Source organism: Melanerpes formicivorus, unplaced genomic scaffold (genome assembly GCF_026170545.1).
Source record: "Melanerpes formicivorus ecotype bairdi unplaced genomic scaffold, bMelFor1.0.p_v2 SCAF_10, whole genome shotgun sequence".
In the NCBI taxonomy this organism is placed as follows: Eukaryota; Metazoa; Chordata; class Aves; order Piciformes; family Picidae; genus Melanerpes; species Melanerpes formicivorus.
Genome location: NW_027142362.1, coordinates 4,479,813 through 4,495,327, shown reverse-complemented (window position 1 = coordinate 4,495,327; position 15,515 = coordinate 4,479,813). Strand labels below are relative to the sequence as shown.

Here is a 15,515-nt window from a genome sequence, read left to right as displayed (position 1 = left end):
TGTTTGCTGGTTTTAAAATAAACTCAGGAAAACATGGTTTTCATACCAGAGAGAGAAAAAAAACACCTCACCAACAACCAAAAGAAACTCAGCAGAACTGGAAATACCAGGGATATGCTGGGAAAAGCAAAAGATGGATCTCAGCAGCACAGGTTCTGCCTTTCCATCCACAACTCTACGCAGCAGGGAAATATATGTCACGTAATATGGGCAAGCAGGAGCAGGTGCTAGCAAATTCTGCACAGGGAAGGCAGCAAGTTTACTTAATAACAGAAACAAAATGGATCAAGGAAAAGTGCATTACTCACTGTCCAGCACTGGTTTACTAATTGACATGAGAGACATAGATTTGGTCAGCGGAGATGAAACAGCGGAGGAACAGAAATTAAATCCTTGCGGCTGCGAGGTCTGATGCATCTGCAGGAGGGAAAACAACCACACTAAGTAAACATGTCAAGAACAGCAGCACCATCCCAGCTCCAGATGACAGCTCAGCATTCACCATTCACTCAAATTCTCACTTCCAAAGAGCAAAAGATGTAAACCATCCTAGCACAAGGTAATAGGTGGGAAAAGCAAGGACCATGACTAATTCAATCAGCGCTTTCAGAGGTGAAATGCAAGGGGTTTGTCTTCTCAGTGTAAGACAACCAATTATGCAACAAACAGAAACTCTGGAGGCTTGATTTTCAATGCAATGATTTGTCTTTTCAGTCTAGGACAACTAATTATGCAGCAAACAGAGAAACTCTGGATGCTGAATTTTCTTGCAAGGTATTAACAGGACGGATATTGTCAACCATCTGAAATTAGTGCTCCAGCTCCTCAGCAGAGCTAGGACATGGTTCAACACACTAAAAAATGCTTAGAAGGGCACTCCCCCCAAATGATGTTCCTCAAAGCAAGAGAAGACATGAGAGTCTCAATGTAAGAGCTCTCTGCAGGCCAGATCTTGTAAGATCTCTTTACTGCCTTGATGTATAGCAGCGACTCCACGAGGTAAACAAACTGGTTGGCTAAGGATTGTGGCATAAGCCCTGAAAATCCTGGGACTGAAGTGTCTAAACTCAGGAGTCCAGAGTTATTTACAGTATTTAAAACTGTAATTGCTTCTTTAATAAAAGTAAGCAGAGACTCTCATACTGCTGTGGCCCATCTGTCCCTCACAGCCATCACAGACTTCCAGCCCAATCAGACCGCTCTAGAGTTTATTAATATGCAATCAAGATTTTGCTTAACCCTTGCTCATAAAAATGGGCCTTTGGATTCTGGTTATGCCTACAAAAAAGCCCAAGTCTGTATTTTCCTCCTATGATGCTAAAATAAACCAGAAAACATAAGCAGTTAAATCCCTGCTGGGTATTTGTGTGTATTTCAGGACTGCAAAAGGCAGCACAAACACTCGTGGTGGTAGTCCCTGTGGAGGGACTCATGGCCAGGTTGGATGAGGCCTTGAGCAATCTGCTCTAGTGCAAGGTGTCCCTGCAAATGGCTTGGGGGTTGGAACTAGGTGGTCTTCAAGGTCCCTTCCAACCCAACCCACTCTAAGCATCTGTAAAGTCTCACTATACCTGTGACTGACAATTCAGCTATACCCACCCTAAGAAGTCACTCACTTTTCCATGATTACTCAATGCTATCAGTGGGAGAAAACTGAGACATTTCTTATTCTCACCTTAAGACTTTGCCCATCAACCACACTGCCCCAAAGTAGCAAATTTAACATAGTAGAAAATTCTCAATGTTATAGATGGGAGACTTTTAAAATATTATATGTATAGCATGGAAATCTTCACAGTGAGACTTCCACTTGGGAAAGTGACTCCCAAGGCATTGCTACAGCATTTTCCAAACATCTAACAATAGGTAGACAGCTTTACCTGGTGGTTGTACTCTCTGATTTCTCCTTGCTCAAGTTCTTCAGTGAGCAAGACCAGGGATCCACACTGATTGCTGGCAAGTGGACTTCGTCTGAGATCTTTGGAGCTCAGAGAAGAAGCCTCCAAGTTTGTAGAGGGCTTCTTGCTCTCACCAGAGTCTCCAGCAAGGCCTTCTAGGCTGTAACTGAATAGAAACCATGGAGGTTAGATGCCAACAAACTCTTAACCAGTATCTTTCAGCATGTGGCATGTTCAAGTGTAAAAGACAAGGCAGTCACTAGCTGAACTGTGCAGCTCATTCCCCAACATGTCACTGCTCAGTGATCAGGGGCAGTTAGCAGCAGAGGGTTTTCTGTTTCCTACCGTTGTTTTCTCCTCCTTCTTGAGTGGCACACAGGGAAAATCCCTCCCAAGATGCTGATATTTCCATAAATCCTCTTTGCTAGTCTTTTATTAGGCTTGGAATAAAGTCTCCCAAATTAAACCACCCAGTACTGCACAGTGCTGCCTGTCCTGGGCCAACACCCCTCCCAGGAAACACAAAACCAGCTCTGGGCTGCCTGTAACGTTCATCTCTGCAGGCACATCCTCTCAATCTGTTTAGCACTTGCCACTGCTCTAAGCTTTGGCACTGATAACTGTCCTCTTCCTGCCAAAGCTGTTCTCCTTTTTTAAGCTGTTTTTTAAATATGATTTTTATTTCAATTGGCAGAATTGGCAGTAATAAAAGGTTTGGCCAACCTCTGCTGCTGATAGACAAGTGACCTCTACAGAAAGGCACTAATAATGCTCTCTTCTCATCTCATCACAGAACACTCCCTCTGTCACACAGCATTGTTTCCATCTGGTCTATCTTGGCCCTAGTATTCTGCTTCTAACCCTCCTGCTCCTCATGCCCAAGCATCTATAAACCAGTGAGGTTAATGTGCAAGTTTTACTGCTTCATTTCCTGGTACATTAGCAAAACTCCATGGCTAAGGTTTGACTGGATGCTAGTTCGAAGCAAAGTCTGTCCTGGATATATATCCCAACTTGAGGCTCATCATGACATCTAAGTGGCCAACAAGTTGACATTGACAAATGAAACACAAAACACATTGAAGACCAGGACTGTTTAGTCTTGAGAAGAGAAGGCTGAGAGGGGATCTTATCAATGTCCATAAACATCTGAGGGGTGGGGGTCAGGATGAAGCTGCCAGGCTCTTTTTGGTGGGGCCCAGTGACAGGACAAGGAACAGTGGGTGCAAGCTGGAACACAGAAGGTTCCACCTCAACATAAGGAGATGTTTCTTTAGGGTGAGGGAACACTGGAACAGGCTGCCCAGAGAGGTTGTGGAGTCTTCTACTATGGAGACTTTTAAGACACATCTGAATGTATTCCTGTGTTACCTGCCCTAGGTGATCCTGCTGTGGCAGGGGGGTTGAATGAGATGATCTCCAGAGGTCCCTTCCAAGCCCTAACATTCTATCACTGTATAAGCTATTTAAACAACAAAAGGAGCTTAAATTCAAGGTAGACTTGCATAGCAATGATTAAGGCTCTGCATTCCCTCAGAAGCATTAAGTGACTGATAAATATGACTCTTCAAAGCAAAACCCAGGAATAAGCAGCTCCAGTAAATTTTTAAGCACTTTTTTTAATGTTAATTAACAAGAAATGAGACTGAGTTACAATTTAATCTGCTTCAGTAAGATTTTGACTCAGCAGTGATTCTACTGTACATCAATAAAAGGTGTTATAAAGCTTATTCCCAAACACCTGCAGAGAGGAATCAGTCTCATTTCTACCAATTACTTAGGGTAGAACAGATGGTTTTCCCCCCCCCCCCTTTCACTCCAAAGTGGGAACAACGAGGCAGAGAACAAAATAAAAGACAATAAAATCAAGTAGTTTGCTGTGAACACAAACAGCTTACAGCTGCAAATATTAGCCCATCGAGGAGTTATCAGTGGGTGATAGTGGTCTGTAATTTGTTGTGTGGGGTACAGAGAACAAACAAAATGAAATCTGTAACAATAAGGACAAATTACATTTTTTGGTTATTCTTTAATCAATATCTGGTCTTCAGAAGAAGATTTCATAACAGCTCTACCCACAACCAGCAAGAACTGCCAGAGGAAAGCTATAAAGCTGTAGAATGTGGGAGACTGGCTTCCAGGCAATATCAGCTAAAGATCTGACCTGCAAGCATCAAGCTCAACTCAGGGACAGTCTACAGACGATGCAAGCTTTAACTGCCTGGGATATTTTCATCTGTGGCTATTAGATTGGTTTTGCACACCCAGTTTTACATGATTACTCTCTTTGGAGGAAAACACCCCAGATCTTTTCTGTATGAACTCAAATCCTTGATGAGATCCATCCAGAGCACAAGATTTGATCCTTTGGCTGTCACAGTTATCCCTTGTGATCACGGCTGCAGAACAAAAACCCCACACCGTAAAATCATTGTGGAATAGAGCAGCTCAGACCAACAGTGCAGCTTCTTCAATGCCCACAGCCAGTGAAAAGCAGCCACCACCTTCACCTGCAGCCCAGTTCAGCAGAGCCATTGCCAAGGCTAACTGCTGATAAAGCAGATGGAGCAAAGGAACACGTGCAGGCTTCAGCCAGAGCAGCAGCAGAAAACGCGACGCACGGAAGCTGACAACAGGGTGTTTGCAGTGCTCCTTGGCTACTGCTGCTGCTGCACATTCATGTATACCATACCTTCTACAAGTAAAGTCAGGACCCATGGACATGAACTGTACGCCAGAGGGACACCAGCTCAAACTGGGAACATCAAAAGAGGCAAAGAAAGGAAAAGGGAGGTGATTATTGGGTTGTTACAGAACAGGGGAATGTTAAAAGACTCTCACTCATCCATATCTTAAGAATAAACACCACCCCAACACCAAACCCTGAAATAACACAGTGGCTACTATGGAATTCTGCCTGCCAGAACACACCAGAGTGCCCTAAGTGGCTGAGGTTGCCACCAAACAGGTAGCAGCACAGCCCACGTTCCCCCCAAAAGATCCCATCAGCAAGTACCCAATGCACTGGGAAAACTGCTCCTGGTGAGAAGTTCTGAGGGAAAGCAAGGCTGAAACACACCAAAGCCAATTTTGCACAGGTCATCACACACAGACATTGTGTTAGTAGTGGTTAGCATTTTTTTCTGGTATCTCACAGGCCAAAATCAGAAGAAGAATCCCTTACAGGTATTTAAACTTCCTTCCACACAGCTATTAACGACCTCAAGCTACACTTGGGTAAAATAAGGAGGGACATCCACTCTGAAATGCTGCACAGCAAATCAGTGAAAAAGCCTAGGAGTAAGAAAAGGAAAAAAAGAAGAAGAAAACCAAAAGCAGGCTTGTCTTACTGTGAACTTGGGATTAAATCAAGAGCCCTTCAAACAGTGCTTTCAGTAGAAAACCTTCCAGCTCCCACACCCCAAAAGAGTCCCAAGGTGCACCATGAAAGATGTAAGAAATGCAAATATGTTGATTGTTATTTCAAATACTGCTTCTGTAATTTTTTCTCCCTGTCAGCTCATGGCACTAGTGCAGGTTTTGCAGACAGAGAGAAATCAATCTTCTTGGCAGCTATAATAGATAAAAGGATCCCTAAATCCTGGAAAAGCTATCCAGGAAACATACCTTGTCTGAAGGGAATTTTGCACCACCAGAGAACTGCCAGTGCAGCTCTGCCTAAGTCCTGCTCTCTGGCCTGGGATCCATACCAGGAGAGGTCACATCCAGAGCAGGCTTTGCTCAGGCCAGAATAAATCTGAGCATCCTTGGGACAGGATTTGTGAATGCTAGAAGCCTCGGAGGGCACAGAGTTGAAAGCCATTGACTGCATGATCTCATGGCAAGTCCTTGCAGAGTTTCCACAACACTGGAAGCATTCAGGAAGGGTTTGCCAGTCAGTGTTTAGTGGTGGAGTTCAGGTAATTGCTACTTATTTTATTAAGGATGGTAACTGGGAGAGGATACACCTGATGCACCTGTGCTTTGCACCCCAAAGCTGCAAGTGTGCTTCACCAGTAGCTCTCAGCACAGAACCACAAACATTTTTTCATGGACACATTTGTCCTCATAGCCTATCAGTATTTCCAAGTACTGGATCATCACTCAGCTAAACCGTCGTGGTAGATACAAGCATTAGTGAGGGATAGAGCAACTAAACACCTTCTTGAGGCATGAAGAACCAAGTCCTGGCCACAGTAAACCCATCTCCATCATACATCTCAGTCTGCACTCTTAGTTTGGGTTAATCTCCCAGCAGCTCAGTAAAATCTGCCTGGCACAAACTAGATGGAGGCTGAGCAAGTATCCCAAGGGAGGGATCATACCTGCTTCCCCTCTCACTTCTCCTGGGCACCTGCTTGTGGCCCCAGGACGAGGGGGACTGGAAGACCCTTGGAGCTCATTTGCAAAAGTCATGTGGGTGCTTTTCAGTTGCAGGAGAGAAGAGTTTCCTCACTAAAGAAACAATGCAATGGTTACACTAGACAGTGTGCATCATAAGATGCCTCTACTCCTGACCACCACCAGCTTACAGTGACAACCCCAAGTGCTAAAACTGCAGGGAAGGGAAGCAGAAGAGTGGAGGGAGGGAAGGAGAAGAGCCTGGAAGTGGTGGAAGGTCTCAGAGAAGAGAAAAGACCTTTTGGCAAGGGCTGTGGAAAGTAGTCTCACAGAATTACAATCCTGCTGGGGAACCACCCACAATCTGTTGGCAGCACCATGAAAACTGAAGGAGATCAATGCAAAGCATGCAAAATCCCTTTAGAGAAGCTGACTTGGGGAGGGGGGGGATGAACTGTTACACACATCAGCCTTGTGGGAGAGCAGAAACCATGGGAATTAGTTCAGGCTGTCGCTCTGCAACGAGGGTTAGAGAGGATGATACCAAAAAAGTCAGGAGGCCAGAAAAAAAATGGTAAGGGAGAATGTTTGTTTAAGAATTAGCACACATTTCTGCTGTGACTAGGGGCTTTGGGTTGTCTACTTGAAGCATTATCCTTATTCTATGTATAAGCTCAGAATTTCAGGGTATTATGGCTCTAACTCAGCTCCTACAGAGAAGCCTTAACAGACAACTGGTATAAAGATGTCCATCTGCATGAGCTGAAACCAGCAAGAAAGCAAAATCAAAGCCATCTCATTCAACCAGCTGCAGATCTACAGGGGATTCTCCAGCTCTGAGCTCGTGTCTGGTGCATCCCCTCCCCCAGGTGACCCCGGCACGGGGTCTCTGATGTGCTTTACATCCCAACTAAACATGCTCACAGGTAAACAATTATTCCAACACAGCTCCAATTCTTACAAATGGCAAAGGGCAACAAAATGACAACTCTGATTTCTCCAAGTCAGCAACCTGTTCTCCTAGGGAAAATGGCCCTGAGTTTCTGCTCTGTGGGGCAGAAAAACTGCCCTGGGTCAGACTGGACAGGGAAAGCAGCCAAGCAGGATACACAGCTCTGCCACCAAGGCTTTCTGAGGTACTACAGGTTTACTAACATGACAGTATGGAGTTAGTAGACATTCAAATGCAAAACAGTTAATCATGTTAGTTGGCTTTGTACCTTCTCCTATGAATGGGAGGCTTCTTTATACCATCCCCCAGAACTCGCATTGAACTGAAAATGAATCATGGAGAGTGGTCAGCAGCTTGAATGGAGAGAAATGAACAAATGGCAGCTGAGGAAATAATATCCCTGACACACCACCAGCAAAGGGAGGGAACACAGAGGGAAACCACAAAATTAAATATTAAAGGGAGTAATGAATCTCTCTTCTCCTCCTCTCTCTTTCACAAATGAATCTGTTTGTTGTTTGCTTGATTGTGTTTGGTTTTTTGGGGGGGGGTACAGAAAGAAGGCTTTCACAGGTATTGACCACGGTGCAAATTAGCTGGTGCCAAAGCCAGGTCAGTTTAAAGTTTAGATAAGGACAAACTATTTGACAGAAGCTTTTAGCAGCTGTGATTAACACCAGCTCCAGTTCTGCACCACTTAGTCCATCAGTGAAAAATGCTGGCATTTCTTTCCTGGGACCTGAAGGTTAAAATCATTGTTGAAAGACAGGCATTTGAAATCTGCTGTGAATGTCAGGAATTAACTGGAGGATGAACATCCTTTTGTGGCAGCCTTGTTACTTTGCTTTGTGTTTTTAACAGTAGAAAGCAGACAATGAGGATTATCTGTGAAGTGCATTTGAGGAGGGGAAGTGGGGGGGGGAACTGAGCATGTTTTCACATCTTATTTAAAAAGCTTACATTTGTTTGATCTTTTCTGTGAACAAAGCTTTATGCTCTTTCCTCTTACAAAGAGAAAAACATCTAACCCTAGGAAAGACCAACTCCTGCCAAAAAAATTATTTCCACCCCCCCTAGTCTCTTTGGGTTCCATAGCAGCAGCTCTGTTTAACCTTGACTTAGCTACCTTTGCCATTGAGGAAGGACTTTCTGATGGGTGGGGTGGGGGCTGCATCAGGCTGCAAGTCCATTGCTGGAGCAGAAGGCACCTCTCAGAGCAAAACTGACCATGCAGGCAGCCACCCCATTCCTCTTCTCAGCTGTGTAGCCTAGTTCTAATCTTTGGGTTGGTTTTGACAGCAATTACCTTTCATTTGGCTCATTTTCTGCTCATTTAGTGAGTGCAACCTGCTCACCTAAGGAGTAAAGAAGTGCCACTAGGTGCCCAGAGAAGGAGAGAGCACTGACAAGAGGTGGCAGGAAGTGGGAGCAGCACAGGTCCTGATTATCAGCATGAGAAACCTTGCTGAGGCTTCACTCCAGGTTTGCAGAAGTCAGGTTACAATAAAGGGTTTTCCCCTTCAAATAGAAATCAACCTACTGCATATAAAACACACAAATAAGCAAACACTCAAAATTAGCTGATTTGTATGAAAGTCACTTGTTTGGGCTTCACTTCCTCAGTATTTGTTGTTGCTTGCTAAGCAACCAGAATCTCAACATCTCAACAGCCACGTATGAAAAGAACAAAGAGGAGGGGAAAGTCAAAACAAAAACCCAACACCAAATAATCCAAATTCCTTTGTAAAAGAAACATAAAACCTGACAGGAACCAAATTAGCAGCAGAGACCCATCCAGCTTTTCTTTTTTAATTAACCTATGTGCCAGCCAGCCTCACGCAGCAGCAGCTGTGGCTAAGAAACATCTGAGAACAATTAGTGCTCCTTTAACTCCAATGTCCTTGCATTGACAATGAATGCATTTTCCCATATCAGAAACAGCCTCCACAGCCTGATGCAGGAGAACTTAACCCCATCTGTTAAGTGTTAACAGTAATTCCCAGCTATGCAGTTTAGTACCCTCAGAAATCCTCACACAAGAGGTCCTACACTTAAAAAGAAATCTCTCTAAATGAGTTTATGAGCTTATTGGACTCGTTCTGTCATAAACCTGCATGGGTACCTTAGGCTGACTCTTCTGTAGCTTTAAAAAGCTATGTATCACTTCATTTAAATAGTACATGGGGTCCCAAAATGAAGCCAATAAAAGGTGGCAGTGGTAAACACTACTAGAATCATAAAATCATGGAACTGTTAGGGTTGGAAGGGACCTCAAGGATCATCCGGTTCCAACCACGGCCACAGACACCTCACAGCAGATTGGGTTGCTCAGAGCTATGTCCAGCCTGGCCTTAATAACCTCCAGGGATGAGGCTTCTACCACCTCCCTGAGCAACTGATAATAATGGAATGGGCTGCCCAGGGCAGTGGTGGAGTCACCATCACTGGAAGTGTTTAGGAAGAGCCTGGATGAGGCACTTGGTGCCATGGTTTAGTTGATGAGATGATGTTGGGTGATAGGTTGGACTGGATGATCTCAAAGGTCTTTTCCAACCTGGTTTATTCTATTCTATTCTATTCTATTCTATTCTATTCTATTCTATTCTATTCTATTCTATTCTATTCTATTCTATTCATGATGATGATCATAATAATGTCTTTCACTATGTTGCTACGTTCCTGATTCTTCCAATTTTGGCTTTAAAATCTGACAGGCCCCTGATATTCCTTTAAGGGACAGCCAGATGTCCTAAGATGGAAAGGATGCTGTCCCTCATTGGATTATCCAAATGGGTCAGTCACAACTTACCAAGAACCCACAGTAAGCAGACAGCTTTAATTAATGGCTCTCACCAAATGCAATGGCTCTGTTTATCTCAGCAGCAGACCCCTGGCCATGAAGGCAGCAGCAGTCAGCCTGCAGAGCAGCTCTGTGCTTGCAGCCTGTGCAAAACACAGCTCTACACTGGAGGGACAGAAAGATACAGCACCCTGACCCTGCTAAAACAACTGCCCATTCCTGCTCTGACAGCACTAAACTGCATTAAAAACATTGGCCAAATCCCTACTAGTTTCAGAACATTCAGGTCATGAGCCTGAGCCTCAGACAGCTCAGATGCTGAACGGTGCAGAGCATGGCAGGGAACCTTACACCAACTGCACCTTCCTCCATCTTCTTCCCCACTGAGATGTGGGGCTGAGCACCTTCCCATAGCCACTTGGCATCAACATTTACACACTCATATGGCTGTTACACCTCTTCCTCTCATATCTTCTGAGCAAATAAAAGGGAAAAGGATGCATCTGAATGCTCCTGGTCACCACCAAGGACATCAGTCACTAGCTCAGTGGGACTTACTGTCCATGAGAGCCTGAGGTGGAACCAATTCTGTGAAACAGTCACTACCCATCTCACCACTGTGAGGAGCCTCCACACCTTCTGTTAAATCCCTGCTGCTCCTGCTCTCTCTTAATACAGCCAGAGCAATATGGCCATGTTTATTTCGTGGTCAATGAGATTTAACACTCCAATAATTCCTTTAACGAAGCTCTTCATACAGAAAGGGGTGGTGACAGTTCAAACAGAAGACCTCTCCCAAGGTAATTCCATTTGCTGTGGAAAGCTCCAGCAGACTGTAGGCATTAAATACTTCAGTCTTGAAAAGTTAGTTTAAAATCCCCCAAACATACATTAGGAGATTGCCATCACCTCTCTGAGTGGAAAACAAATAATCACAAGGGACATCCTCAGTTTTCTGCTCTGTCATGCTGAGACTAAAGCTTAAAAAAAGAAATGTGCATGAGTGGGTGCAAAGTAAATAAAAGCAATTCCACACTGACCTCCTCTGATTTATTTCTGCCTCATTGGTGGAATTCTTCCCTGGCCCCCAGCTGTGCCGACGGAAGGGTGACAGCGGCCGCATGGAGTTTCGTAGAACAGAGGAGTGAGTGGGCACGTCTGTGATGCTGTCCAGCTCCTCTTCCTTCTCTCCTCCCTCTGTGGCCACCATGTTGGTGCAGCTGCCATCCAGGCTGTGCCTGTCCCTGGGCTGGACAAAGTTCACTGTTGGTGGGAAGGGAAGGGATGTGTCGCTGCCTAGGGATGAGTTCCTCTCCAGGGACATGGTGTCATCCGCAGAGGAACTGGAGCTGGTGATATCACAAGCAGACTGCTCCTCTTCAGGCTGCTGTGGATAAGAAAAATTAAAAATAGATTAAAGGACTGGTTCCAATTGGAAAGGGCCTGTAAACATCATCTACTGCAACTCCCTTGCTGTGGGGGCAGGGACATCATTCACTAGATCAGGTTCCTTCTCAACGTCCTGCCCAACCTGACCTTGAACAGTGCCAGTGAAATGAATACATTTAGCATTTTAAATAAATGCAAATCTCTTGGATGCCACAGCAGCTGAGAGACTTCCTAGTTGACAGCATGAGGCAAATAAGCCATCACAATAGTGAGAGTTTCTCCTCTGCTGTTAACAGAGGTTGAAATGCTCTGCAGAGCAATCTCTTCCACCCCGTAAGCCTCTGGCTGCCATAACCCTGGGCTGCCAGCTTGGGTCCTCGGCCTGACTTCCTTTCTCCAATCCCACATTTCATCCTGCACAGCAAATCCTGCTCCTCTCACCATTTTTGACCAAATCTGTAATTGGTCAGAGTGCCATAAAACTGCCAAAGGTCCACAAAGAGCGATTAATGGGGAGTTGGACCATCCTGACTCCTGATGACAAACTCCAGCCTCTCCTGTGGGACCTGGGAGGAGTTTGTAACTCTCAGTCATGAGACCTCAAGGGTAGCACACTGTTCCACTGCATCAGGCAGCACAAAAGGGTCAATTATTCAACAGCAGAAAACAGACAGGAAAAATAAAAGCTCAACCCCCTGTCCTTCTCTACTTTCCATGCAGCAGGAAGCTAATGCCAGGGTCTGCAGCATTTCTCAAATCCAACTGCAACTGAAAAATACTGTTCCACAGGATCAGCCACCCTGTATTACAGGTCTCCAGTCACACTGCAATTTTTTGGGTTTAGTTTGCTCCAAAAGCAATAAAGTGGAAGCCAAACTGGTTCCCTTTGGCCCGAGGCCCCGTGCTGACCATAGAGCCCACAGAGCCTGTGCGTATTCTGCGCTCCCCACAGCAAGCATAAAACAACAAACCCCAAGCAGCTCTCTCTCTGACATCACCTTCAGCATGGAACGGTGTTTGCCCCGAGGGACAGACATGGGGAGTTTCAATTTATTCTCCTGCAGAGCCCTGTGCTGTATCATTAAAAATAATAGCAGGCAGCATCATCTGTCAGGCCACGTATAACAGACTGCTCGGCAAAGCCACCGCCGGCCGTTGCCTTCCAACGGCAGCCACGCTGGGGCTCAGCACAAGCTCAGCTCAAGGAGCTGCAGGCTGCCAGCTCTCATTTGGCAAAACGACAACTGGCCACAAAACTCCATTATTAGGCAGGAGAGATGGGCATCAAAAGCCCCAGAAGGCTGGATGAGCAGGAGTGGTGCTGCCCCATGACAGTCCTCGCCTTGGATCCTACCTCCCTGACTTCTGAGCCCAACAGTGTGAAACCTTGCAGACACTTTCCTGTGCTCTGGGTTTTTTGTTTGGTTGGGGGGGTTTAGTTGTTTTGGAGTGGGTTTTCTTTTGTTGTGGTTTGGTGGTGGGCTTTTTGTTTGATTTAGGAAGTTCTTCACCATAAGGGTGGTGAGACACTGGAACAGGTTGCCCAGGGAGGTGGTGGAAGTCCCATCCCTGGAAGTTTTTAAGGCCAGGCAGGGGAACCTGATCTAATGTGAGGTGTCCTTGTCCATGGCAGGGGGCTTGGAACTGGATGACCCTTGAGGTCCCTTCCAACCCTGACAGTTCTGTGATTCTGTGTGTGTTTGGTTGTCTTTTTCTGGGCACAAACTGCAAGTTGTCATTAAATTGAATAACAAGAAATGGAGATGTTCCCAAAGTATCCTTATCAACTATTTCACTCTTTAGAGGGAAGCCCTGTTTCAAAGGGGGCAATTTTTCATTCTTATTTCAGTTAAACAGGTAGACAATAATGCTCTTAAGGTGGCTTAAACAAAAGCTGTCACACTATTTCCCCTCTCCCATCCATCAAAGACAGAAAAGAGGGGGGGATGGGGGTGGAAAAAAGCCATCCACAGCACACCACCAAAACACAACACACCTTTTAAATACAAATATATGGGGGGAAAAAATGCTAAAAAATATTAACCCTCCCAAGGCATTCACTTCATGGTTAGAAATGCCAACTACAGAATTAACCAGGTTGGAAAAGACTTTCAACATCAAGTCCAAGCTATCACCCAACACCATCTCATCAACTAAACCATGGCACCAAGTGCCTCATCCAGTCTCTTCCTAAACACCCCCAGTGATGGTGACTCCACCACCTCCCTGGGCAGCACATTCCAATGGCCAATCTCTCTTTCTATGAAGAACTTCTTCCTAACATCCAGCCTAAACCTCCCCTGGCACAGATTGAGACTGTGTCCTCTTGTTCTAGTGCTGGTTGCTAGAGAGAAGAGACCAACCCCCACCTGGCTACAACCTCCCTTCAGGGAGTTGTAGACAGCAAGAAGGTCTCCCCTGAGCCTCCTCTTCTCCAGGCTAAGCAACCCCAGCTCCCTCAGCCTCTCCTCACAGGGCTGTGCTCCAGACCCCTCCCCAGCTTTGTTGCCCTTCTCTGGACACCTTCCAGCCACTCAACATCTTCCCCAAACTGAGGGGCCCAGAACTGGCCACAGTACAAACTAGAAATGGCGAAGCTGTGCAAACACTTTGGTGGTGCAGTTAGAAACTATTGGATTTGACACATTTAAATATGAATTGCAGGGTTAAACTGAGCCAGAAGTGAAATGGATGCTCTGTGAAGCTTTTGATGGCGTTTGGTATTATTCAAGATAATCTGTGAGTCATGATGAGAGCTTACTGAATTGCTTAAATCCAGACAAATTAAGTAGTCATTATGTGGGTAATACTCCTTCAGCAGAGGAAACAGCCTGCTTTGCTTTGCTGAGAGAGAGAGACAGCAAAATGCTGTTAGATGTTGGGGCAGCACAGCAGGAGGAGAGAGGAATAAGCCACTGGCTGGGCAGCGGAAGGATGGGACACTTTGGAAAGGTTAACTTGGGAAGCAAATCCAGCAGCAAGAGTGCAGAACACCAAAGTATACAGGGAGGAACTGCAGAGTTTGGAAAGGTTAACTTGGGAAGCAAATCTAGCAACAAGAGTGCAGAACACCACAGTATACAGGGAGGAACTGGACAGTTTGGATAGGTTAACATGGGAAGCAAATCCAGCAACAAGAGTGCAGAACACCACAGTATACAGGGAGGAACTGGACAGTTTGGATAGGTTAACATGGGAAGCAAATCTAGCAATAAGAGTGCAGAACACCACAGTATACAGGGAGGAACTGGAGTAAGCTGGTGGAGGCACTTTTTAGGGTGTCAGGTAGGGATAGGACTATTGGGAATGCTAGAGGTGGGGAGATTCAGATTAGACCTTAGGAAGAAGTTCTTCACCATAAGGGTGGGGAGACACTGGAACAGGCTGCCCAGGGAGGTGGTGGAAGCCTCATCCCTGGAAGATTTTAAGGCCAGACTGGATGTGGCTCTGGGCAACCTGATCTAGTGGAAAGTGTCCCAGTCCATGGCAGAGGGGTTAAAACTAGATGATCCCTGAAGTCCCTTCCAACCCTGACAGTTCTATGATTCTGTGAGTAAAAGAGGACTGCATTGTTTCCCAGATGAGAACAGTGCTCCAGTTTAAAATGCAGGATGAAAACTGCATCCCTAGCAGGGGAGATTTGGGTTTCCTGCTGTTAAACTGCAGTTCAAAGTGCTGCTTGAAAACCAGGACGTATATTGGGTCCATCTTAACTTCTACCTTCACCATCAGACTGACAACAGAACACATTAAACAACTCCCTTGAGCCTGTGACCCTCTAAAAAAATATTCTATATTGATTTTTTTTTGTTGTTAAACAAAGCCAAATAGCTAATATGAAAGGCCAGGACTCTGCCTGAGAGCTGCCAAGTGTGGCTGACACATCTAAGAACTATCTGTATTGTAGCCACCTCTGCAAAGAATTAGCTGCCTGCCCAAGTGCCTGTTAATATGCATTTCTCTTTAATCCTATTTGAGTAAGAAAATACAGCCTGCAGATTAAAAATGGGTCTCTGGTTTGTTTTGCTTGGTTGGCTGTGGGGTTTATTTCCTAGAAGAAAAATGAAATATTAAGCAAATATTCATTTTCTGCAAGTAAGGCTTTGCACCTTCATGAACTCAACCCTTAACTGGG

The 15,515-nt window shown here is 45.3% G+C and overlaps 1 protein-coding gene across 12 annotated transcripts in view; it reads right to left on the bottom strand.

Moving 5' to 3' along the window:
- Positions 1 to 15,515, bottom strand: part of AKAP13 (A-kinase anchoring protein 13) — a 243,460-nt gene that overhangs the window by 46,168 nt on the left and 181,777 nt on the right. For 7 of the 12 annotated variants that reach the window (XM_068143379.1, XM_068143382.1, XM_068143384.1 and 4 more), the window contains 5 exons: positions 11,032 to 11,378; positions 7,460 to 7,513; positions 4,591 to 4,653; positions 1,881 to 2,064; positions 309 to 417 (listed from right to left, as the gene is read on the bottom strand). In XM_068143379.1, the coding sequence (XP_067999480.1) occupies positions 309 to 417; positions 1,881 to 2,064; positions 4,591 to 4,653; positions 7,460 to 7,513; positions 11,032 to 11,378 (757 nt within the window). The remainder of the gene's footprint in view (positions 1 to 308; positions 418 to 1,880; positions 2,065 to 4,590; positions 4,654 to 7,459; positions 7,514 to 11,031; positions 11,379 to 15,515) is intronic. The other 5 variants (XM_068143389.1, XM_068143390.1, XM_068143381.1 and 2 more) reach the window with 4 other exon arrangements.